Source organism: Pungitius pungitius, chromosome 2 (genome assembly GCF_949316345.1).
Source record: "Pungitius pungitius chromosome 2, fPunPun2.1, whole genome shotgun sequence".
Taxonomy (NCBI): domain Eukaryota; kingdom Metazoa; phylum Chordata; class Actinopteri; order Perciformes; family Gasterosteidae; genus Pungitius; species Pungitius pungitius.
Window position 1 is genome coordinate 4,039,626 of NC_084901.1, and position 26,082 is coordinate 4,065,707.

General features: G+C 44.5%; 1 protein-coding gene across 4 annotated transcripts in view; it reads right to left on the reverse strand.

Annotated features, from left to right (window-relative positions):
• The window catches only part of pcloa (piccolo presynaptic cytomatrix protein a), a 44,520-nt gene that overhangs the window by 6,246 nt on the left and 12,192 nt on the right, over positions 1–26,082 (reverse strand). Inside the window, exons 4-21 of one of the 4 annotated variants that reach the window (XM_037462237.2) lie at positions 24,654–24,845; positions 17,747–21,836; positions 15,927–17,443; positions 13,025–15,095; positions 11,492–11,539; positions 10,857–10,939; positions 10,583–10,658; positions 9,271–9,396; positions 8,091–8,199; positions 7,680–7,744; positions 7,218–7,402; positions 6,870–6,920; positions 6,525–6,655; positions 4,776–4,802; positions 3,711–3,804; positions 3,007–3,078; positions 2,680–2,926; positions 1,968–2,195 (exon numbers count right to left, since the gene is read on the reverse strand). In XM_037462237.2, the coding sequence (XP_037318134.2) occupies positions 1,968–2,195; positions 2,680–2,926; positions 3,007–3,078; positions 3,711–3,804; positions 4,776–4,802; positions 6,525–6,655; positions 6,870–6,920; positions 7,218–7,402; positions 7,680–7,744; positions 8,091–8,199; positions 9,271–9,396; positions 10,583–10,658; positions 10,857–10,939; positions 11,492–11,539; positions 13,025–15,095; positions 15,927–17,443; positions 17,747–21,836; positions 24,654–24,845 (9,412 nt within the window). The remainder of the gene's footprint in view (positions 1–1,967; positions 2,196–2,679; positions 2,927–3,006; positions 3,079–3,710; positions 3,805–4,775; positions 4,803–6,524; positions 6,656–6,869; positions 6,921–7,217; positions 7,403–7,679; positions 7,745–8,090; positions 8,200–9,270; positions 9,397–10,582; positions 10,659–10,856; positions 10,940–11,491; positions 11,540–13,024; positions 15,096–15,926; positions 17,444–17,746; positions 21,837–24,653; positions 24,846–26,082) is intronic. The other 3 variants (XM_037462239.2, XM_037462238.2, XM_037462240.2) reach the window with 3 other exon arrangements.

The following is a 26,082-nucleotide window of genomic DNA, read 5'->3' on the forward strand; positions in this document are numbered from 1 at the left end:
CATGAACTATTTATAATAATCTTCCACCTTAATCTCAGCTTTAGTTTAGTTTTTATACCTGAGGATGTTTAAGAGCTATTTTTTAACACACCCTGTTTAAATGCAACCTATTTTTAGATCTTGTTATTAAAGAAATGAATGTTTAAATCCGCAACCAGCTGATCAGGCAGTGCGATCGAGTATGAGTGAAGTGAGATGCGTGCATGTGGTGCGGGAGTCCATGGGAGTCCATGCCGACACGTTTTTTTTTACCCTCCCGGGGGGGCCAATTCAACATGGCGGAGGAGCTCCACTAATACCAGTCCGACAAAAGCGCCACAACGGAGGAGTGGTGACACGCAGGCAGGCCCGGGTGTGCGGTTTTGGGGGGGGGGACGCCGCCTGGTATTAGTGAACCCGCGGCGGTGGCCCCCGCGAAGAAAGCGCGTCTCCGCGGCGTCTGCGCGGGTCGGCCCGGCTGAGCGCCACTTTCTCTCGGGCTTCCTGGCTCTTTCGTTGAGCTCGCAAAAAAAAAAAGGGGGGCTTCCTGCAGGTGTGCGTTAGTAGTGGTATCGCATCCTCTCTTTCCTTTCACTCTCACGACAGAGGGGGGGGGGACTCTTGGGAGGGGTGGGGGAGTGGGGGGTGGGGTGGGGATTTTGTTCGAACATCTCTCACCTCCGGCGCTCTGCGGCCTCTCCTCTGACACGGCTTTCCTGAGGGTCAGGTGCCTGCCGTCCGCTCTGCTCCCTTCGGCCGGCGGCGGCGGGCCGGGCAGCCAATCGGACTGGGCTCTGTGAGCGGTGAGCACGCCCACTACGCTGTGTCTCTGCTGCCTCGGTGAGAGGCGGCCCCTTTGGCCTGGATGGGATCGTTTTGTTTTCATAGGCACCGGGGGTCGGGTGTCGGGGGCCGGTGTCACAAAGGTCCGGAAAAACAAAAAGGTCATGGCGGTCGGGGTTTTTTAGATGGGAGGAGGAGGAGGAGGAGGAGGAGGAGGAGGAGGGAGGAGCGAGATGGAGATTCAGAGAGCGGTTTGTCTTCACCACGGCAACCAGCTTGACCGTCAGCACATGCAGCCAACAGTGTGCACATTCGCCCCCTCCTGCATGTCACTGAGAGGCGGGGGGTGTGCGGCATCTACTGAGGTGCATTGTGAGTCCGATAGTTGTTTAAACACAAGAGAAGGGATGGAGGGTCGGGGGCCGCGGGGGGGGGTGGGGGGGGGGGGGTGTTAGTGGACTGCATGCACAGCCATCTCAGTAGGCGGGCTTCAGGAAACTGGCTGCGGTTTGTTAATGAAAGGAAATTTCCAAAATAACCAAAACATAAATACCAAAAGAGGTCCATGATATTTTGGGGAGGAGGATAGGGGGGGGGGGTTGCGACTTTCTTTTTTGTTTCCCTGAGGAATGGGACAGTTGGAGCTGGTGATAAATCTGCTCCATTACACTGAACTGAAAGTAGTCTTTGAGAGAAATGGAGGTGTCACCGTTCTCTGGCGGGTATCGACAGTTTTTGCTGATTTGTTCCTTCAGAATTTTGCCTGTACTGTCATACTAAATACTAAAGTACGGTTAAAGTAATCAAAAAAACACCAAGGTAAAAGTAAGTGTTTCTGTTTATCTTCATGTTAGATCTTCTTAAAAAATACAATTACGATCGTTCACTTTTTTTTATGAAAAAGTTAGAACTGGCCTTCAATGAGCAACCATTACGCCTCTTTGGGTTCAAAAGGGTTCAAACTCAGGAAGGTCAAAGACAGCGTGCTGCAGGTGACGTGCTGGCTCTGCACATTTTTGTGAATACGCAAGAGAAGCGGCGTGAGGTGGACACACTGAATACAGGGAGGGAGAGGACCAGAGGGTGTGGAGGGAAAACGAAGTATAGAAAATGTAACCAAATAAACAGAAACAAAAAAACTGAAGGTAGAACAGATGAGTACGAGAAGGCCATGCTGCGTAGGCTTTATTTGCGTCTTGGTTTACTTGGTTGAAGGCGTTGCGGCAGCTGCTGCTGCTGCTGCTGCGGGGCATCGCCCGTTGCTATGGCGCTGTCCTGCTGCCGTTGCCGCGCGGCACTTTTGCTGGAGCGCGAAGCGCCGTGCGAGCGAGCGTGCTGGCTGTGTCCGTGGCTTTGGCCCTGGCCCTCGGACGGGGAAGGCTTCGATGTGCCGGGGCTACTGTGAGATTTCTCGATAGTGGGCACCTGCGTGTCTAAAACAACCAGATTCACCAAATTACCAAATAAGCTGTTTTACTACTTTAGCGAACTTAGATTACCTTTTGTGTTTAAGTCTATGACCTTTAAGCATCCTCAATGAATTTGATGGTTATTAGTTTTAAATCGGGTGAGCATTCAAAGCCTTCCACGGCCATGTTGCCCTTTGCGTTAGGAGAAAGATAAGAGGGGAGCTAAGGCCCGGGGGCCTCTGAGCTAGAAGAGACATCATGGCAACCGAGAAAACACACCACGAGGGGAAGCAAAAAGCACGAAGCTGAAGCTACGGCGGGAAAATAGAATGAGAGAGAAACAGGTCGACAGAAAGAGATAAGCACAGGAAGAGAGCACAAAGAAAGAAACGGAGAGGGGGAGGGGGGAACAGAAGACGTGGTACCGCAGTAGAGTACAGACGTTCGTTAGGAGAGGACAGGGGGGATGAAGTCAAGCGGACGAGGGTTAGCGACCCTCGTGTCCTACCCTTGGCCGGATCCGGAAAGATCCCGTGGCTTCGGCTCTTGATGACGGACGATTTCGGCGAGTCCTGATTGTCGTGTGCGGCTCCGGCGGTTTTAGGGGAGGAGTGCTGCGAGGGGGGTTTACTGGAACCGTGCCGGCTCTGGCCCGAGTGGGAGCGCCGGTGGTGGTCCCCCTCGCTCTGCTCCTTCAGGAGGAGCCACCGTGGGACGTTGTCCAGCTGGGCCGTGTTGGACAGGTCAATGAGGACCTGGACACAGTTTGATGGGGATGCGTTGGTGAGGTTTTGGTACGTCACTGAATGATTAAGTATCGTGCAAAGAGCTTTACCTCTCCTAAGAAATCATTGGAGGAGCACTTGTCGTAGTCCCACACGCTCACCTCCAGGGTCTTCTTCCTCAGCTGAAACACACGCACAGATAATGAAGATAATGCATATTTATACTGACTAACTGTCGGCCAAAATAGACCTTAAAGGGAGAAATGCTTTGTTTCGCTATGCATATGAGGAATCATCTAATGCTACCTTGTGGTGAATTTAGGACAAATCAACACCAGCATTAGTTTAACACATTACATGCCATGAAATGAAAATAGGAGCCGATGTATAGTTTGTGAAATATTCTTTCATGCCGTTTGTGGATTGCCTTGAAAGAAAATAAAAAACATATGATCCGGGCTTAAAGCGTAGACAGATATTCAACAGCTTAAAAAAGACAGAGAACAGAAGTCCATCCATTTGCCGTGGTTGATTTGGTTCCAGTGAATCTAAATTGGGATCTAAACTGATATAATTAAACCCAAATGGCATATCCATCTGCTCTATTGAAACCAATGGCCACAATGCCACTCAGCACGCCAGCAGTGGAAAGGCAGAATCATCCTGTTTAAAGTGGAGTTCTCCTGTGTTGGCTTCACGTCACACTGACTATTGTAGGGTCATAGAAAGAATACTACACAACACCAACACAACTTTACCCAATATTTGCATGCATGCAGCTACGCCTGTGATAAATGTTTGCGTGACCACGCACTTGCTCCAGGTGGATGTTTTTATAGATGACAGTCTGGTTCCACTCGGGGTTGAGACTTTTGCCCGCGGGTTTGGACCTCCTCTTGTTTTCAGCGCTGCGGGGAACACATCACAACAAAGGACACTCCGTCACATAAAAGCCCACGGTGGGCGGTGGACCACTACGATGCAATGAGCATAGTATATGGTGCACGATGTAGGCAGTCGAAGGGAGAGAATGAATGTGATGCACATTGTTTGGACGGTAACAATGTATGAGCCTACGTGCATGGACGGCAGGGTGCGATGTTAGGGCAGCTGCAAAAAAGTCCATTTTGATGTCCATCATGTCATTTGGTCTCTTCGAATTTCGATGGTTTGAAGCAAATGAAAAGGTTTGCCACATTCTTAAAATTTCAATTTGCTTAATAGCATAATCTGACATTACTGAGTAATCATCTTAATAAAGATAAAATTCATATCCCAACAGACTCCCTGGAATAGGATGGATGACTTTGAAAAGATGGATGTTTTTTGCAGAGTTTAGGGGTTGATTTAAGTTTGTAGGATGTGAGTAAGTCAGTAAGCGTTAGTTTAGTAAACGCAAGGACAATCTATAGTATCTCTGAAAAGAAATGGAATGAATAACGACTGAGGAGCAAAATAATGGGAGTATGTATTGAATGTGGTGGGGCATCAGGGGTACAGCACGATGTCAGGGAACAGGACATTACTGAGGGATCAGGAACACACAACAGTTGACCGGAAAAAACGTTAATTATCTGCACAGCGGAATATCAGTTTGTTAATGTTATGTTAAACACAAGGGAAGGTCCTAATATTCCGAGATTCAAGGTCCTTCGAAAATGCAATGCTAAGCCTAAAGGTTGGTGGCACATCATGAGTTTATGGGGACCAGGGAAAACGCACAATTTAAGGGAGTTAGTGGAGCTGAACACACTGATTTGTATAATCAAGCTACCCATCAGTTGGAAAACAATTTGGACGTTTTGTCACCTTCAACCAAACTGACAACCAAATTTCAACCAAAACAGAACCAAAGTACCAAAGTGGTCAAGTCACATACCTGGCGTTCTGGACAACCATGACCTGACTGAGAGGGTCCAGCATGCATTAAATATAGAGAACAACATACAGAAACAATAGTCAGAGGGAGGGTGGGGGTTCAAAAAGTGTCTGTGGACTGTGAGTGTGTACGTGGGAAGGGGAGATTACTGTAGATTTAGTTATTGTGGAATTTGTGTCTTTAGGAAAGAGTGCTGCAGGGGTGGGTTTGTGCTGAGAGGGCTTTCAGGTGATGAAACGCGTCCGTTGACCAAAGTGGAGATCAGCTGCCTGCATTTGTGCGTCTTTTGAGTTTTCACTTTGTCAGCTAGAATATCATTGTTAATTTACAGAGCATCACTGTGAAAAGTCGAAAGTGATATTTATTCTTAACCCGACATTCAAAAGAAATATAGACGATTCCTGTAAGTTACAGAGGCAGTTTCTACTCTCCTAGCAAAGGGGATACACATGTTTTCAGACTGAATCGTAAACAAAAGCTATCCCCCGGACAGGCAATAACAACTATAAGAACTAACAATCAAATAAGATTGTTTGCCCTGTCCAGAATGAAAAAATAAAAAAAAAACTCATGATTCATTAAAAGTGATCAGTGGTACTCGTATGAATGGAAATACACATGCAAACGTGTCTGAAACAGATTTTCTTACGCGCCGCCCAGAGAACCTTAAATCCAGCCTCAAACCCTATAAATGTGGATAACCTTTGTCCAATCACGATCTATATTTTCTCCCTCTTTCCTGGTTGCTATGTGTCACACTTTTATTTATAACCACCCATTTCACTGCAACAGCTCCATGTGGTTGCCAGGAAATTTGAGATGCGACTGAAAGGCCTCCGTATGGATCGCCGTCGGTGCTCCGACGAGTGTGTCCGTGTACACACACATAAAGCAAACACACACACACACACACACACACACACACACACACACACACACAGGAGTATTTACACACATGAGCACAAGTGTGCGTGTTTCCATAAAAGGTTCCGGTAGGGGCGGCTGCAGGGTCCTGCGAGCCTGCGGGCCACTCTACCAGTTCATTAAACACAACCAGTACTCCCAGGAAGAAAACCCTCTCTCCAACAGCAGAGAATTGGGGGGAGACAATCTCATTACGGAGCAATCACAGGGCGAAAGGAAGCCCTGGACCTGGGAGAACATGTGTATCGGATTGCAAGTGAATAGGAAGGTTACTGATTTTTTACTGCACTCCTACTAGGACCCCCCACAACAACAGGGGGGGGGGCGAGATCAACACAAGAACACCAACAACTGTGTATCATTTACACAATATGTATGCCAATCATTAGCCTTAAGGGGCTGATGGGTACTGTGCCAGGTTTGTGTCAACTACGCTGCGAAACGCGCCATTTGATGGAGCCGATGTGCAGTGCGTAGGTGCTGTGGAATTGATACCAAATGCTGCATGTTGAAAGATGGTCATGGTCAAGTCAAAATCAATTCGATTTTAAAATGGATGGCATTTCGGTTTGAGCTTCACAAAGTGGCTGCCTTTGTGGCCTTGGATGTTGATGGGGATATCTAAGCAGGCACATCACTCAAAACCCTCCTCTTGGTGCTACGATGAGAACAGTCCCATCTTAAATATCCTACATATTCTAGAGCGACAATATCTAAAAACCATTTTCTCATCTCAAAAAATAGGGTTTAGGGTTAAGGAACTGTTTTTCTGTGGTGTTCTGAAATACTTTAGGTCTGCTCGCGGGTCCCGGGTCTCGGACTCACCCTCTCCCTGGTAGGAGATACACTTTAACAAATGGGTCAGAGTAGCCATTGTTGTCCCGCTGGGCGAGGTTTCGGGCCTGCAGGACATGAACAATCAAGTTGCCAAGCTGCTTGTCGTAGTTGATTTGAAGCTGCAAAAAGAAGCACATTAAATGTGAATCAATATGCATTTGGTGGGAGAAACTATGAATTAATGCAGGATTAAGATGGCATCGTAATGCATTTATTCTGTTAAGTTTGGGTTTTTTTTAAATGCTGAAAGACTGTGAAACGAACACCGGGCACATTTTAGATGCTTAAATTTAAACTTAAATATTACAGCGCTGCACCTGTTGTGTCACATACCTGAATCTCTCCACAGATGGGGTGGGTCAGGGTCTTCATACCCTCTGCAGTCTGCAATAAAGTGGAGCGACGCACTTAGAGAAAGACTAAACGTTATTGCTTTGTGCAGCATTTTAGGCTAAATGAGTTCAGTTGGGTAAAAACTATATCATTGATATAGTTGATTCTATACTGGCATTGTCAAATACGTTCTGTTATTAACTTTAATAACAAAATATGTAATTTCTAACATTGATTTTGCCTACCAAATCTCTAGGTTAACAGGGTTGTTGTAACACACAATCAATAACGATGTTATAATTGAAAGAAGCACTTTGAGGTTGAAAATGTCGGGACACCCTGCCTCACCTTGCTGCCGTGGCGTTTCTTCCCGACGGAGGGCGATCCTGGCTGACCTGGGCTGGAGGTCGCTGAGGTGGTCGGAGGAAGCCCGGAGGAAGAGGTGGAGGAGGGAGCCTGCTGCTGGGACACCTTCTGCAGCTCCGCTGCCAGCTGCTTGGGGTCAACACCTGGGGACCTGGGGGGCCTGTCACCTAAATGGAGTCACACCCAATTCATTATGCAAAGGATCCCAAAGGGTCGACAGAAATCGTTAATGCAAGACGTCAAGCTGGATTGAGAACAATCTAATGGTGTATTATGCAGACATGATGAAGAAATACGCCACAAGAGACGTGTGGCTGAACTTGACAAAGGTGTCTAAACTTAAGTGGAAACTACTTAGAAGAAAGCGACAGTTTTGGGGGAGACGTGAGAAGCAGAACATTTCGATGTTGGGGGCGGAGTAAAGGAAGAAATACTGTAGCTCACCTTTGCTGTGCTCCTGGAAATCCAGGTGGTCGGAACCGTCAGACTCAGCCAACATGTTGAGATCACTAACAGAAGGGCAAAATAATAAAAAAATGTGGGGTAAAATTAAGGAATAAAAACTCAAGTAGAAAAGAGAAGAATTGAAAATACCCCATGGAACAAGGGATGAATTATCTAATGGATGGAAATGACTAACCTACTTACTACAATCAGGGAGGGCATGGTTAGCAATCATGACTTACTTTCAAATTTTTCAAATGGAAAATCAGTAAATGTTTTGTAGAATTAAACGTGTCATGGGTCATGACAAATGCAGGGAATCTAAAATGATGGATCAAAGTCAGGATTGGAGAATAAGGCAAACAGGCTGCGTGTGGATTTCTTATATAAGGTCACAAAGGTTATACTCACAGTCTGACACACACGTCTGCCTCGTTGCATGGCTGCCCGACCAGCCCTTGTACCTCTTCATAGGTTTTCCCCGTCAAAAAAACTCCACTCCACTCTAGCACTTGCATTCCTGCACGCGGTTACACAATTGCATGCAGTCATTGATACAAGAAAACAATGAAAATACGGCATATTTAAAGAATGCCTGGAGACACAAACGCTTTACTCTAAACTAAAGGTAAAATTAAGCGATTGCTTCTTTCAACTACTAAAGGGTCAATCAAATCCAATTCTCGTGGACCCAAACGCATCAGACTTCAAGCCAAAACTGGGGCGACATGCTGGTGACAGCCCGAACAGCAGCTATGTGACAGGCTACATTTCCGCTATGAAACCATTATTTGCGGGACAATTTCCAACGTGATGCATTGTGGCCAGGAGAGAACACAAAACACAATCAGATAAGTCATCAAGTCCAGCAAAGAGGAACGTCTCAAAGAGGAGACTGAATAGGTATTTATATTTAATGCAATGTAATGAATGAATCCACACGGCACAGCAAAAAAACCACTGCAAACTCCAGGACGCTAGCAGGACTTACAAGGTTTTAAACAGCTCATCAAGAGGGTCCGTTTTCGACGATACTGTCGAGCTGCATGTGTGAGTGACAGGGAAGCTACTGTAGTTTCACCATCACATTAATAATCAAATGTTTTACACTTTGGGCTATACATCTGTGTTGCTGATGCATCTTGACTATTGGACTCGACAATCATCAACAGCTTGAGTGTGTATCATTGTTTTCTTTGAGTGACAACAGATATCTCTCTACTGACCCATTGACGTGTGCCTTTATTGGTAGGAATCAGTTGAAAGACACACATATGGATAATCATTGTCATTTTTTTTGTGTCTCTGTAGCTGCTCTGTGTCTCTTTCAGTGAGATTGGGTAGGCGAAGGCCATGGAGGCCCTGACACACGTTTAGAATGCCCAGCTGACAGATGGATCGCGTCCTACACGGGTCCAAAACCGGGCCGTATTCCTCTCTCTATCCCCACCTCAAGGTCCATAGATCACCAGTGTGGCGGCTTCAAAAAGGGTACCCGGGTACAGCTTTGCCAGGTATCCGTCACCACAGAGCCTAAAGGGAACTGTGAGCCGACAGGTGGACTAGGAGGGGGAGATGGTTAACTGTTTACCTTCTAGAATCTTTCCTGTCTGTTCTGCAGCTCCCCCAGGTAGGACTTTGGCAACATAGGCTCCGATGTCTCCATTACTGCCAGGGACCTCTTTCCCTCCGACCACACGGATACCCAGGCCATTTCCTGTTTAAGGACCAAAAGACTGGTAAGTGCCATTGTCAATGGCAATAGCAATTGATCACTAACCTTATTGTCATTTTACACAGGAAGAAAAAAAATATGAACACAAATTTACCACCAGACAAAACATAGAAAATAACCTTCATTCATCCTATCCCTTAAAACTATACATCATAAAATAGTAAAAAAAATAATTCTACAATTAAAAAAAAAAATACTGCCCCACAGTTGTATGACTCTGCCAACCATGTGAAATTGAGACTTCCCATTTTATTTGGAAAATTGCTAATTAATTCTTGACTTTACAAACCGGGTTTTTTGAAATCACTAAACCTAATCAGTTCATCGCGTCCAGATGGATTTCCTAGATTTAGATAAATACCCCTAAAGCTTTCATGAGATTAGAGTTCAAAACAGTGATATGGACTGGAAATCATAATAAAAATACATTCAAATGGCCTTTGAAGTAGAGTAGACAACAGCATGCATGCCAATTCTTCTATTGTCTACTTTTCTTCAAAGGCATTAGAGAAATGTCCACTAGAAAATTCCCAAACAAAATGTATTCAATTTAAATCTACTGATTATTCAAATATGACGTATAATCAAGCAGAACCTCATTTTTTATTGCACCATTTAACACAGTAATGTAAGCTAGATCCAAATAACTGTGATCAGCACCGGCTCCTATTACACAGAATGCTCCTTTTGTGGGTTGTTTGTTTCTTGCGTAAGATAATCCTGAGTGTGAGGGATACGCCATTTTGAGAATGGCAATGACTGATGAGCATGGCAAAAGGCCAAATCTAAAGGGATGCCAGGAAATGAAATGTCTGCCTGCTTTGAGCCTGGAGGAATGGTGTGATGGAACGTGATGGCAAGGGGAAGCGACTCGCCGGCAGTTCGTCGGGATATGGCATGAATATCGAGTGAACGCAACGCATCAAGCACACTTGTCATACTCTTATAATATGATCGGTATTGCACTCTTTTTTGAGTAACGTTTGAGTCGTATAACCGTTCAAATTCAATTTAGTCGAAACTATGTGTGCAGTAAACGGTGCACAGTTGATAAAATCAGTAAGCAACGGCGTCAATAAAATCTATCGCATGCATCACAGTCAATGAGACATATGTTTGTAAAAAATGCTCTTTGCATGCTGAAATGTAGTAAACTGTGGTACATTACCTGAGACACTACGGTCTTTGGGATCCCTCTGCAGTTTGACCCTGAGGTGAGGGAAGGGGTAATACAGGCCTTTTCCCTGTGGTCCATACAAAATGGTGAGATGTCACTTGTGTACAAGGTAAATGCATCATGGACATGCCATATTTAAATATATATATATGTATATAGATATTCAGGTGATTGAGTGTGAGTGCATGCAAATCATTAATAATTGGACTTGGTATTCAGCACAGGGAAAAACCTTTCAATCAGGTGTACAGTATGTCTGTTTCACCTGTCTCTTCTCTTGTCCATTCTCCGATCGCCCGTCCCTAGGTTTGTCAAACCAATCGGTCTCCTCTCGTCTAAGGTGGTAAGCTTCAGGGAAAAAAACAGGCACTACTTAAGAATACATCACTGTGTAGTGAGTGGGCGGATTCAGTCTAAATACGGCAATTATGATTTGATGCCATTCACAAAAGGTCTATACTATATGAAGAAGAAATTAACAACTGCCACAGAAAGAGTTGATCACTCTCTTGTGAGAAAGAGAGAGGATTCCATGCGACTCTGCAATTTAAGCAGTTATTTAAAAATAAGCTGAAAAAATTCAGTTTGACGTAAACTAAGAACACATGTATATAGTGGCAAAATCTAAGCCCGAAATGCATTTCTTTCTATGAATATAAATGTTACTCCAATTGTTAGGGAAAATCATGTATTTCAAAACATTGAGTATTAGTACTACCATTTCACATTCTCACAATGTTTGTATATTGCAAATTAGTTGTAGTAGAATTCATTGGCTTCGCTGAGTGTCTTAAACCTTCCCAACAATTGGTCATCATTTTATGGTGATGTGTATTTGACTTGAGGTGCAGGTTAATGTGTTTACTGATGAATGACTAGAGAACTGAACTAATACTCTACCATTGGTTGCATCGTCTCTGTTCAAAGCCATCTGGGAATCACTTAGTGCTGGAATCAAGGCAAATGGATTTAAATTGAAAATGTATCGGATCCATGTGAATTTATTTGTAGTTAGGCTGCATTCAAGACAACTAAGACACGTGATTTAAGATATTTAAGCCGAAAGATAAAAAAAAAAAAAACTAGAACAAACAAAAGAAAACATACAGTAGCTCTAACAGCATCTTAATTTAATATAACTTTCAAATTCTGCTTCCCTTTTCATATTAACACTGTCCTCAGCTTGGAAAATTATCTCGCTGAACTTAGTTAAACATATGTATTAGCTTGATAAAATGTTTCTTGAAGTTAAAGGTTAGTGACAACAGCTCAGAATACTGTATTTTTCAATAAATACAAAGGGAAAATAGATAAAGAAGCAACCGGAAATGGTTTTTCAGTAAATGATAAATTAAAAAAATATTTTTAATTTAATAATTTCATTTCATCAGATTGTTTCCTGTTTCAAATACAAACCAAAAAGGAATAAAACCCTGAAGATGCAATATAGATCATTTACTAATATGTCAAAATAAATGCAAAGTATTCACAACAAGGCATGCAAGTTAACGTTTTATATTTATTACATACAAGTGTCACCTCCAAATATCATGTGTTTAAAAAAAGACAGTTGCTCTAAACTATCTACTACTATAAGTCATTAGTTTGGTAACGTTCTGTTTGGTATCATAATAATTGAACCCATGACTTTAAACACATATGTCCACATTGATCATGAGATACTGTCAAATTCCCAATTATCATTAATTGGCTGTGATATTACAATATACTGTTATTTATTTATTTGACGACTCATTTAAATTTCATTTGACAGAATTCTGAACTAATTCATGTAAAATTTAACAACGGGAGGCACTTTTTGGTGTATCATTTGTGGGGAAAAAGTTATGAAAAGTTGTAAGGTATCATTTCTTTTGCTATTTTGGTCTTGTATCCTCCACACAGTATTTGAAAAATTATTATTAAATTACTATTAAAACAAATCTTTTTAGAAAGTGGAAAATGTCATGACAAATGTCATCACTCTCTAAATATAATGCAGACTGCCACTAGTGAGCAATTGCCATTTGAGGAGTGAAAACTCCCACGCAGCTGAAACAGGGAGACCATTTGGTGTCACACAGTAAACTGTTGTGAGAAAACATTACACAATATCCGGCATGCAGACAGAAATACCGTGCATGCATGAAGATACATTCAAGCACACCGTAAAAGACGTAGAGAAAATGTGCAAAGGCATGCATGTACACCAGATCTTAAATGATTGAGCAGAATTACTGACACCCGAAAACAAAAACAAAATACATTCATTTAAGGTAACGTAAGACACATGCAGACTTTCAACAAATAAGCAAAAACTAAACATCACACAAAATAGTACTAAATTCAAGAGAGACAAACCATAGCCAGCCAATCTAAAGGATGAAACATTGAACAGGAAAAGATTGACAATGTGACAAATCTGTTTTTTACCTTCACTATCTGACATGGTACCCTGAAGGTCATCCAGCAGTACGTAACCCCTACCCCTGGTTGGCTCTTCCCTGATATGTTGCTGTGGCTGGGAGTCCTGCAAGGAGAGGCAGGAACCAAACTGGTCCCTTGAATCAGCTGAGATCGGTGGCAGAGGTCCCGCTGATGCACGTGCCATGCCCATAGGTTGCCCAACAGGGCTCAATGGGCTCTCTTCCTCCGAGTTTTGGGCAACTATGGGTAGTCTGCCACGACCACTTTGCACAATGGGAAGGCTTGTAGGTTTGGTGCGACCAGAGGGAGTTTGATAGCTTGATATTTCTCCAGATGTTTCACCGTCCCCTTTAAGTCTCAGCGAAGAGCTGGAGGGGTCTCTTTTAATAGACAAGTCCAGGCCATAGCAAGATGTGGGCCTTGACGAGGGTCTTGAGCGACTACCACTGGGATAAGCGGAATCCAAACCCAGGCTCTGGCCCAAATTTAGAGACCCAGCCAAGTTAGCACCCAAGGTGGACCCCAGGTATTTTTGTTGCTCTGCAATATTCTTACGAAGGCCAAAGGTAATTTCATCTTGCGAGAGCCTGCTGGTTCTTGCAGATGCACTGGTTGACCCAAGATAGCTGGTATAGTCTGTCTCCAAACCCCTGTTATCTGTAACAGAGGAATACTTGGAAGAGATCTTAGGATCAATCAACGGTGCCTTGTGTTTTTGGTACAACATTGATGCCGGGAGTTGTTTAGCCGCCTGCTTCTCGAGAGTAAGTCGACTGATACTGTACTTATCTGTCTTTGGATATTGTCTTTGGGAGTAACTAGAGACGCTCGAGCTTGGGGTATAGTAGTGCTGGGAGAGGCCTGTCAATTGTTCTATGTTTTCTGTCCCAGCAGTACTTCTCCTGAACTCTTGCTTAAGCTGCTGCTTCAAGAGTTTCAGTTCATAGGGTTCCTCCATTGTATCCTCTTCATCGGGGGTCTTTCCAAAAGTATGGAGTCTAGACGTGGATCCAAGATACTCAGCAGAACACAGATCTGCAGCACTCCTACGCAGAAGCTTTTCTGCTTTGGCCAGCTCCCTCTCAGCCAGACTGTAAGACGAGGATAGACCTGTGGAGCCCTTAGCCAGTTCTGCAGCATCCTCCAACAACATGTAACTGCGAGGTGTATGGGGATCTACATCTGTGTAATAAGAATCAGAGACAGCTGTCATAGGGCTACGTGGCATACTTCCAACTTCTAAGGCTCTGAGGTCAAGGTGGTTGCCATATTTGTCATATTTGACTCCCAGGTAAGCTGACGATGTGGGATCAGGCTGCCGGCTAATGACATCATATTTAGTTGCATCCAGCTCTGAGAGGAGAGCTGCTTGTCTGGCAGCTTTCTGCTGCAACAGGAGCATCTGGTGGTAACTTTGCTGCTGGGAGCTAGTGAGCGAGGGGACAGAAGAGTAGAGAGAATGGGATTGGTAGGACTGGGGAGTCTGGTAGAGAGACTGCTGGTATTGGCTTTGATAGTATTGTTGCTGGCTGTATTTCCCATACTCATACTTGGTTTGAGGAGGGACAAAGTCATCCAGTTCTGACTGTGGAGCTGTTCTGGGACGTTCAAGACTGTGACCTTCAATCTCCTCATCTTCACCACTTCCAAGCCCACCCCTTGTCTCTCGGATGTTACTAACCTCACTGTCTGACATGTAGTCTCTGTCCTCGGCAACACTCTGTAAATATGCCCTTTCTCTCTTCTCTCTCTCCATCAGTAGCACATCTTTTCTACGATTAATTCCCATCTCCAAGTACCTAAGCTTGGCGTCGATCTCCTTCTCCTCCTCATCAAGCTCTGCTTGTTTTTTGCGCAGCTTGGAAGACTCACGCTCAACAAGATCTAACTCACGATCAATGTCTTGCAGGATCTTAGCACGTGCCATGTTAGAATTGCGGCACATTCTCCGACGGGCCGAACCAGTGTTGTGTGCTGTCTGACCACTCGTTGTTGACTCATCCTCTGAAGGTGGATTGGGGAGGGTCCTCTTCACCTTCTTTTGAGTGCCTGTTGGTGTGCCACCTGAGCCTTTCCCCTGTGGGAAAAGCAAACAAGACAATGATTAAGAATGCGGGAATTTTTACGGTTATGTCGTTTTTGGAATTCTAATAATGACTTTCTGTGAACCGTATTAGAGGATTGGTTGTTAATTGATCAAAGTTGAAAAAGTGTACACATGTTACCTACTTCTCACTAAATGGCCTAAATTTAGTTCTATTCTATCTATTGGCATTAAACCATGGATCTACAAGAGCTCAGCATTTCCTGTAAGCTCAACTCATTTCAATAAATGTGTTTGAGATTCTACCAGTGGATTGCCCAGGCTGAAATCTGACTTCTATACCTCATGGAGCAGGAGCATTTGATGCCTACGCATGCATTGTTTAACCTATTCAGTTGTTTCTTTTACTTCCCGTTCTGTATATGTTTCCCTATGTTATGGAAACCAGTAGCTAAACCTGGCATCAATCTCTTTCTCTTTAAACCAATGCTTGTTTTATTTCCTAAAACGTATTAAAGCGGAATTTAACCCTGAACATTTAAGATGGCATTTGTGAAAAAGTCGTGATTTGGCTTGGTATGGTATCTCTTGGGTTAAGGTCACACCAATGTAAAGGAAGGAAACTGCTGCATTGTATTTGTATACAAGTAAATACAAATATCATTTGATCCACTTAGGTATAACCACACTGCCTTATGTGCCTCACTCAGACTACTACTTTGCTTGAATTCCCATTCAATTCAATCTACCAAATTGACAATTTTTTTAGCTGTACTGTGAGTGGATCTTGCATAATCAAATGATAGGATTCATAAAATGAGTGAGCTATGTAATGGCAATTAAAGCGATATGTATACTACTCACTGTATCACCATACTGGGTGCCACATGTTGCTCTTTCTTCTCCTGTTGGACTCATGGGCTTAGGGTCAGACATCGATCTCTGTATGGCTTTTGGTGCCCTGGGACTTACTGGAGAGGCTTTCAGTGGATCGGTACTTCCTCTTAGCTTTTGTGGGCTCGTATCACCCAATGATTTCTCATAGGACACAAACTCAAGGGATTTGCTTGGTGATATACAGGGTGATATGGGGGAATAAAGCACGTTGAGAGATTTAGGAGGGGCTTGAAGCGTAGAGGAATCAACTTTACGGTTAGGGGATTGGCCTATTTCTAAGGGGGTGGGTCGTTTCTTTGGCGAGGTCCTTTCAGAGTCAGACAGCTCCATCCTGGAGTCCACTCGAATGTTGCCTTCTGTATCTGTTTGTATAGAAATCTCAGTGTGGGCTTTAAGAGACATCTCTGAATGCCCACCCCTGTCACCCCGAGCAGTGCGTGGCCGGCTTTGTCGGTTTCTCGTCTGGGCCTCCCATTCATCTTGATCTTCATCATCAGTCTGCACACAACTGTCAACACTCTTTTTAGTACTTTTCTTTTTCCTCCCTGCTGTATAAGCTTTGCTCACTGCCTCATCCTCTTCATCTGTCTGGCACCCACTATCTGTTATCTTCCGGGATAGTACTGTGCCATCAGGTCCTAGGACAACTGCCTCCTGCACACCATGCCCTGGTAGGTCCCCACCTGGGTACATCTGACGAAGTTTTTGCTCTTCCAGTTGCATGCGCAGCTGCTCTTGGAGTCTCTGAATCTGCTCAAGCTGCTGCTGTTGCTGGGCATATGTTTCTTTCTGCATCATAAGGTGAGCCTGTCTTTCCTCTTCTTGTTGGTTCAGGATGTGTTGCTTCATCGCCTGCAACTCCTCCAGTTCCTTCTGGACCAAGAGTTGTTCGTGCTCTCGGAACCGTTGAATCTCTTGGCGCTCCCACTCTAATTCCTCAGCCAAGCGCTGTTGCTTCAGTTTCTCCATCTCTAGTCTCTCACGCTCTGCCTGATACTGGCCATCCCCAGGAACCATGGGTGAAGAAAGGGCTTCCAGTGAAGCAGCTATGGCATCCAGGGATGCATCAGTGTAGTCAAGGGACAAAGAGGCTGTGACAACAGTGCTACCCCTTCTAGAGATTTCCAGATTGAGTGGGACGTCTTCTTGTTCCACTGTTGCAGTAGAGTTGATGGTGGAGAGAAAACTATGGGATCTTGTAAGTGGCAAATTCTGGATGTCAGAAAGGGAAGGCATTGTATCGCTCGTATGCATACCTGAAAGTGTGTTGTATGTTGTACTAAAGATGGACCCAGGTTGGGTGGTAATGGCATACGTGGATGGGATTGGTGCTGCAACAGAGGAATAGACCACCCCATTGGATGACCTCAAGACACTGCTTGTACCAAACAGTGTTCCAACAGCGCTTGTGACTCTGGCTTGGGAATAGGGTGGGATTGTCATTCCTGCATAACTTCCTTTCTTGGAGTAGTCAACAGCTTCACCTGTCAAAAGTCAAAAATATCAGATGAGTCCAAACAATGCACACTTATTCAATGTTGAAGCAAGCCATGCCTTATCCAAATAATGAAAAAAAGGGGAAAAAAATCCAATAATAAAGTGTAAACGGTAACAGCATGCAAGCAACATGCAAAAAATGAAAGGGCAAAAAAATATAAAAATAATTTTCCATGCAAATCAAAAAGAACAGCAAAAAACAGACAAAAAAATGTCAGGTCAGCCATGAATGAGTCGAGGCAGTTCAAAGTGACATTTAAGTGACAGGTCGGCAATGTCACTGCACTGACCTGCATCAGAAATCTTTGCTGAGGTAAGATCTACTGCACCCTCTGTGGTACCACTGAAATCATAGCTGTTCTTACTCTTGTAAAAGAACAGGCCGGCCTCTGCTAGGTTTGTGTCTGACATTGACGGTTTGATTCCACCAAACCCTCTCATGCCGTAAGAGGATCGGTCATATTGGTAATGGTCATCGCGATATCCAAAACGATCTTCAGGCAGGGGTGTAGTGGTTTGCTGAGTAGTGCAGCTTCCTGCAAATGGGAGATTGTACACAACATCACAGCAAACAGCTCTTTTTCCTGCAGTCAGATCCACTGGTTTGCCATCGTCATCTGTGAGTACAGCTGTGACCGCCTCTGCAGAAGCAGCATCCACTGATACCAGAGTGTTGAATGGTTTTGTTGTGCTAAGGTCAACGGCTCCTGCCACAGTGGTTGAGCCCGTAGTTAATCCATTGGCAACATAACCTGCAATACAAGTAGGTGCAATAGTGACAGGATTGGTCTGGAAAGTACCTCCGCCTGTGATGGATCCGATAGAGAGGTTAATAGGGGTTTCGATACCAGACGGACTAGATGGCTGAGAATCAATTGGCCGATATATGATTTGAGAAACAGGTTCAAAAGCTTTATTTTTTGTTAACTGAAGGGGAACTGAAGATACTTGTGCAATGTCAACATTGTCACATTGTTCAATTGTGGCAGCACAGGTCACAATGGTGATACTATCAGTCACTATAGAAACAGTGGATGATTCAGCACTGAGATTGACCACAGGTGACTGCACGGCACTGTTCTGACGACTCATGTCAGCTGCAAAGGACTGACGTCTTGAGTCTGGGCCAGCAGACAGATCCACACCATTCATGTCTGATTGTTGGTCCACCTTCATAGTCCTAAGATCTACCACCTCAGAAGGTTGGACGGCCTGTCCGATCTGTGCTGGCAATTGGGGCTTAGGTTTCTCCATTGAGATTGGGACACCATTTGCCCTTGGAGCTGGCACCGGTGGTGATGTCCTTTCATGAACAACAGAGACAGTGGTCCTTTGGACTTCTGTGGTGACCACTTGAGAGATCAGATTAGGCATAACCACAGGTGGCTGTGCAGAGGCAGATATAGCCTCAATTATATGACAAGAACTAGATACATGCTTCTCCGGGCCACAAAACTCTTGATTTTCAATAGATTCTGTGACTCGTGTGTATGCCAGAGGCACTCTGGTTGTTTGAGGGGGGGTTGATTGTGGATGATGCTGGGGATAAGAGTGAAGTTGAGATTGTGGTTGGTGATAGCTTTGGGGCTGAGCGTGGCATGAAGAAGATGCTGGGCCGGGGCTAGAGGGTGCTTGAGTTAAGAGACTGTCTACTGGAGAGCTGGGCTGAGATGGCAATGTGATGACTACATATGTGTCACGGAGATTCCTGGTGTATCTTGGAGAAGAGGGAGACTTTGGGGAGGGTTGAAACAGCTTGCTCTCAGAGGAAGGACTCAGATTCAAAGCTACGTCATTAGGACCAGTGGGAAGAACAGTGGGTCTTGGTGAATGTGGGACATGGGCAGGTGAAGAAGGCTGTGAGCCAGGCTTTGGTGCAATTGGTGGTTTGACACAATGTCCTGGCCGGTAGCTATCCCCAATCCCTGCATGTATGGATGGCTTTGGGGCAACAGGAGGGGGAACTTGAGGCTTGTACATTGGTGTAACTGCTTGTCTTGTGGGTGACCCTTGTACTGCAGTCATAGCCACCACCTCTGGCCTGATTTGTGTTGCTGAAGCCTGAGGTGGAAGTGGGACAGGAGCTTTCCTGGGAAAAACAGTAGGTTTTGGAGGGGTCGGAGGAGGCAGTGGTGGTGCAACAGGTACTTCTGCTTTTTCCTGAGAATTAGCCCTAAGCAGGATGCAAGGCTTAGGAGGTAAAGGTGGAGTAGTTGACACTACGCTAGGAACACTGGGTGTGTACTGGGGGACTGTGGGCAAGGGTGAAACACTAACAATTACCGGGACTGATGTTCTTGGGAGTGCACTCGATAAGTCAATAATTTCAAGCTCTGATTCTGTGATTGTGGTGTGAGGTTGTTGATATGATGTGGATGATGGCGGGGACTCTGCAAACACTGTGACAGGCTCAGATTCCAAAGCCTCTGGCGTGTTTGATACTGTAGTTATATTCTCCTCTTTTTTAATTATACTTTCGTCATCAGAGGACAACTCTCCTGAAGAACACTGTGTAACCCTTAAGTCTGGAATGGGATTGAGAGCTCTTTTAGATGCAGTGGCTTCCACTTCTGTCTCCTGCAGAGTTGGACTTGTTCCAGGAGTCAGAGTTCTTTTAATTAGCTCTTCATAGGCAGTTTCGGCATCCAACAATGGCTTCCCATCCTTGCCTAATGTGACTGTGGTGCTTTTGGAGAAAGTGTCCTCAGCAGGTTGCAACACAATTTCTGGGTTTGGGCTTTCCTTTTGTGGCTGCATCTTTTGATATTCCTCCTCAAGCTGGATGAATTCCTTCCTCTTCTTTATCATATCTTCATAAACTTCATCTGGTGATCTCAGTGTTTTGGGCTGAGCGGGAACATTAATCTTTTCCGGTCCACCCGTATCAGCTGTTGAATTGTCAATAAGAGATGCATAGGCATAGTCTTCAATAAGCATGCCCCCGTAAAGGGACACTTTTCCTGGTTCAATATTGCCTTTGTCAAGTGTTGGAGACTTGGCCCTCAGCATTATTTCCTCATAAGCCTCATCAGCCGTTTTGAGAGCTTTTTTCTGTGGTTGATCGGGATTTTGAGCATCTGTTGGGGAGTGTAGAGATACTGAAATAGGAAGATGATAGGTTTTCTGAACTGCCGCAATCTTTGCAGGATGGATTTCAAATCCTTCAGAATCTGATTCAACACTGGGGGAGAAATCAGAGCAGGATGATCGCCTGATTTCCTCCATCTCAGCTTCTTGCCTGAGTTCCTCGGTTGGTGAGGCGTCTTCGATGGGCGAAAGATTGCTCGGGGGTGTCTTTGGACGCTCTCGTCTCCTCTGGCCTCGAATCTCTTCTTTGTCTTTCTTGGACTTTTTCCCCGAACCCTTCTGTTTTTCTTGCTCCCTGAGCAGCTCTTCTTCTTCACGTAACTCTTCCTCTTCAGAAGAGTCTTCAATAGTTGGCAGCGTTTGACCAGGTTGTCTGTGTTTGGCTTTCCTGTGTTGTTTACCCTCACCAGAATGGATATGGCTGGGACTACTACTGTCACTGTCTTCATCCAGTGATGAGAGGGATGTCGGGGATGTCCCAGGGGTGAAGCTGGATGCATGTAGACTGGATGATCCCTCACCTCTAGACCGATCATCTGGAGAGTCTGTAAGGCTTTCCATCTCCGGCTCTTTATCATCGTTAGGTATATGCAGAGGGCTGCTGGTTGAGTTCAGCTCCATTATTCGGAACTTGCGGACTCCGGTACCACTCCCTTCCTTGAGTTCTTGTTCCTCCTCTTTGTTTATATCAGGTTTATCGGATGAGCCACGTAGTTGTTTATCCTCTTCGTCATCGGGACTAATGGTGCATTTTTTGGTTAGTCGCCTGGCTTTTCCTGATGTACTCCTCTCTACACCCTCAGTCGTCTTCTGTTCCATTGTTTTCTTCTCATTCTCCCTTATCTTGCGTCTGATGAGGTTTTCCTCATCTGACGGAGAAGCATCCTCATTTTCACTCATTTCCATAATCTGTTTTCGGATAAATTCCTCATCATCACCAGATATCGGGCTTTCTTTCCCAAAGCTTTCACTGCTATCATCGAAAGAATCTGCCCTGACATCCATAGGCACAAGAAGCTTTTTCTTAGTGGTACCTTTGGCGTTCTTCTCAGAAAGTCCCCGGTCATCTTCTGAGCTGGGTGAGTCAGGTGAGAGAGGAAGCACTTGTAATTTACGTCTGGTCTTTAGGGTGTCTGTTAGTGACTCCTCATCTTCCTTCGGTTGTGTCTTGGCCTCAAGAATGGGCAAGACTGTGCTTTCCAGCTTGGCTAGGTCAGATGGGCTGGTGGGACCGTTGTCCTTGGCAGATATTTCTTTCTCTCCAGGCTCTTTCATGGTCTCTGCCATTTTCACCTGTTGGATTGAAATGAAACCATTATTGGGAAATTCAAATATCTAAACTGGGATCTTTTTAATGTGTTACATGTGAACCATGTGTATATGTGAGTACAGTCCTGAGAAAAAACAAATGGAGATGAAATATAACTTCACACAATTCTATTCAATTTTATAAAACTGAATTTTTCCGACAATATGGTACAATATGGTACAATTTTTAGTTTCCATTTCCATATAACTGAAAATCACATGGACTTATATATACATTTTTTAAATACAGCAGTCAAAGCAAATTATATGACAGATTATCATGTAATCTACCACTTCCTTTCCTAACACTAAGGTCACCTCAGAAACTGCATCTTCTTCACAACGCTTTCCCAGAGCTACAACCTCTGTTTTCTCCTCCATGTAAGCGTTCTCCTCCTTCAGGCCTTTGACATGCTCACTGACCACAGACAATGGGAATTCGGGTTCTACTGGAAGGACTGGAGCTACTGATTCAGACACATCTCCATTTTCTAAAGCTGTATCTGATACTTCATCCTTCTTTGAAGTTGTGGTCTTTCTTACATCAAACTGTGTCTTGTCATTTTTGTCAGAGAATAAGCTGGTTCCTGATACTGAAGTAACTTCCTGGATGTTGGCAGCACCAGGTTGTGAATCATCCATTTTTTCTTCAAGTTTTTCTTCCTTCTGTTTGATTGACACCTTTTGCTCAGCAACATTCTCTAGTGGTTTTTCATCAACGGCTGACGTCTCTCTCTCTCCTTCATGTTGATTTCTAGCAATACAATAGTTATTATTTTCTGAAGAAGCCTCAGTGTCTTCTCGAACATGTTTCTTTTCACCTGCTCTATCTCTGACCTGCATCTCATTTAAGACAACTGAGTGTGAAACCGTCTCTCCACTTTGCCTGGATTCCATAAAATTGACCTTTTCTTGCTCTTGAGATTCCGGAGGAGGGGCAACCAAAGGAACCACTGCCTTCGCAGATTGATCATTTCCTTCTGGTATTGTATCTATCGGGGTCTGCTTTTCCTCTCTGTGCCCAAAACTTTCCTCCCTGACCATCAGCTTTTTTTTCTCCTCTAACTTCTCCTGCAATAAAACTGTCTCTACCATGCTATTCTCAGCAGGTGGTTCTGGTCCTATCTTATCTGTCAGAAAAGGCGGGAGGGCGGGACTTGACTCCTCTTTATCCACGCTCTCCTTTTGAGGTTTTTGCTCTTTTTCCTTTTCAATTTGATCCAGTTCAACCACCTCTTCTTCCAAAGATTTACCTTCGTCCGCCTTTACATCAATTGCCTTTTCTGCAGCTGCAGTCTTTTGAACCCCCTCACCCTCAAAGGCTTTTCCATTGGATGATGTATTGTCAATGCCTACATTTTCAACAGTTTTCTCCTCAATTATTGTTTCTTCAGCAGTGTCCTTCACAATTGTCTCATCATGTATTTTCTCCTTTGTTTTTCTTCTTTTAATAATTAATTTCTCAAAAACGTCATATTCACTGGGTTTCTCCTCTATGGATTCCTCTGGAGCTTTGATCTCTCCTAGAACGACATGAGGTGACTTTTCTGCTGAGTCAAGAGGACTGGGTTCCTCCTCTCTAACTATAGCTTTGTTTTCCACTTTATTAACCTGGCTTTTCTCCTCTGCAGCTGAAACCAGATGTTTGCTGTCAGACACTACTGAAGAACTCTCAGATTCTTTGTATTTCTCTGTCTCTTGTTTTAATTCTTGCTGAGACTCATCAGGTTTAGGTCCTTCAACATTGTCAACAGAAGCTTCATTTTCTGCAACCTCAACTGCAGGTGAAGGAGCACCTTCAACGCAGACCGCAGCCTCTCTCATAGTTTCTGCTTCTACTTTTATTTCTTTATCATCATCTTTATCATTTTTGACTTCCGGTGCTACACTGCCAGGCCCAAGCTTTTTATGGATTTCTAATTGCTCCGCATTAAAAGCTGCGTCTACTCCATCTGACGGAGTTTGACATGCTGGAGGTGCTTCATCTATCTGGGGGTTATCATTCAGCTGTGCATGTTCCACCTGTGTTATCGTCTCATCGTTTAGATGTGTAGCTGGCATTGGAACAAGCTGAAGAGGGACCTCCCGAGTGACGGTTGGGATTGAGGCCGGTTGTGGCTCATCTGAATTAGTCGTCACATCGGGAAGTTTTCCTGGAGTGGGATCCACTTTCTCATTTACTGTCATGGGAGCAGAAGCCTCACTCGGAGTAGTTTGGGGATTTGGCTCCGTTTCTACCTCAGCAGGGGCCGCTGTCTCGTCTAAACCTGTTCTAGTCAATACATTTTGTGTCTCGCTTTCCACAGGGGGTGAAAAGTCCTCTGCAGCATTCTCAGCGGCGCTTTGTTGTGGCTCAGCTGCGGCTATTCCACTGACAGGTGCACCCCGCGCTTGTTGCTCAACATTAAATATGTGTGTCTCAGAGTGAGGGTGGTCCTCTGGTGCTTTTCCTGAGCTACTCTGTTGCTGCTCAACTGCTGGTATTTCACTGACAGTTTCACTTTGTTGTTCGGCAGCAGCAGCAGCGGATTCTGTCTCTGCGATTTCCTCAGAGCTCTTCTGTTGTTGCCTGACTGCTGGGACTGGAGGGGGACCTTGAACGACACTGTCTGAAAGTGAAGCTTGTTGTTCTGGGTGAATCATTTGCTCAAATACTGGTTCAGCTGCCACTGGTTCTTTTTGCTCGTTTAACTGTGGTGTTTCTTGCAAGGCGCTGCCAGGAGGACAGGCACTAACGGAAAGAGAGGAATCCTGATGAGGGGACATTAATGCATCAGGTGTGGGAAGGGTTTCTGGTACTACCTTGGTATCGGGAGCTGGTGGGGTTAGGTCTGATGCTTCTACTACAGGTTTGCTATCTACAGCGGCAGGGGTGGAAGAAGGAGCAGGAGAAGGTGGTTGCTTCTGTGGGGGAGCCATGGCCGGAGGTGGCATGTCTCCAAGCTGGCCCGTCATGGCTCTTTGAGTCTGGCAGTTGAGGCAAAGCCATTCTTTCTGTAAGACAAAAAGAAAAACAATTTATTACTGGGACGAGGCACTAGTGTAGCGTCATCTACTTCAAGGAATGCTTTGACATGTAATGGGGATTTGAGAGAAGGCCTGTGCATAGTGCATGACAAGGGGACAGAAAGTATAGCCTGTGCAGACATTTCATGAAGCAAACTGTAAAATGATTAAGTAAGCATGAGGTGGTAGAATGTACACTTATCTTTAGCCTGTTTTTAACTAAATAAGACTGAAAACATGCTTCGCAAAATGCAGTGCTCCCAAAGCATTTGATTTAGTAACTCTATTAATATGCTGAGGCACATCACAGCTGTTTATTCTTTGAGTACCATTATCCTCCTTAAAACCACCTGGGATGTTCACCCAAATCTCAACAGCGCTGCCGCTTCCAATGGAAGGAAACAAATACCTTGTTGGCACAGCCGCTCTAATCTGTCATCTCAGAGCTATGCTGAAACTGTCCCGTCATGGCGAGGTTATTTCTCGTGTATATTCCCAAGTACCAGCTTAAACACCCGGCTGTGGGGAAGCCAAACTATACCAAAAGCGCCTGCTGAGGGCTAAAGTTCAAGAGGTGCAGCTGTTATTGGACTTCAACATCCGGTGCGGTTTTGCAGTAAGTGGTTATAAAAGTGTAAAACAATCAAAGTGCCTGGTTTTTATGAAAATGCAACATGCACATAGACACACGAATACCATTCATGCGTATATGAAAAAAAAGAAATAAAGGATAGGAGGATAGAACAAGATGACTGAGGAAATGCAAAGTCAGGGGTAATTTAGGCATTAGTGGCACTGCTGTGATTAATGATTGAACAACAAAAAGTGAACAATTGGCACACCTGCAAACCCAACTCAAATATAAAAAGATATTAAATGTATTGCAAGAAAGAAATGGATCTGTCGATGGGTTTCTTCTCCATATACTGTTTTCTTCTATCTTCCTGTAACCCTCTCTTTCCAATTGTATTTGATAAATAGTGTAAAAATGTAAGCAAACTTTGAAAAAAACACAATAGAAGAAGTTTGTAACATATGGAAGAAGAGAAGGATACCACCAAAAAAACAAGTAAGAAACCGACAGCGATGCCTACACTAAGATTCGCTGACGTGACAGTGAGTAACATCCCCGACTCGACAGGAATCCACTTAATCCTCAGACTTGACGACGGACACGGCACAGAAGCAAGAGCGTGAGCGAGCGCCCGCTATCAACATCTGACTC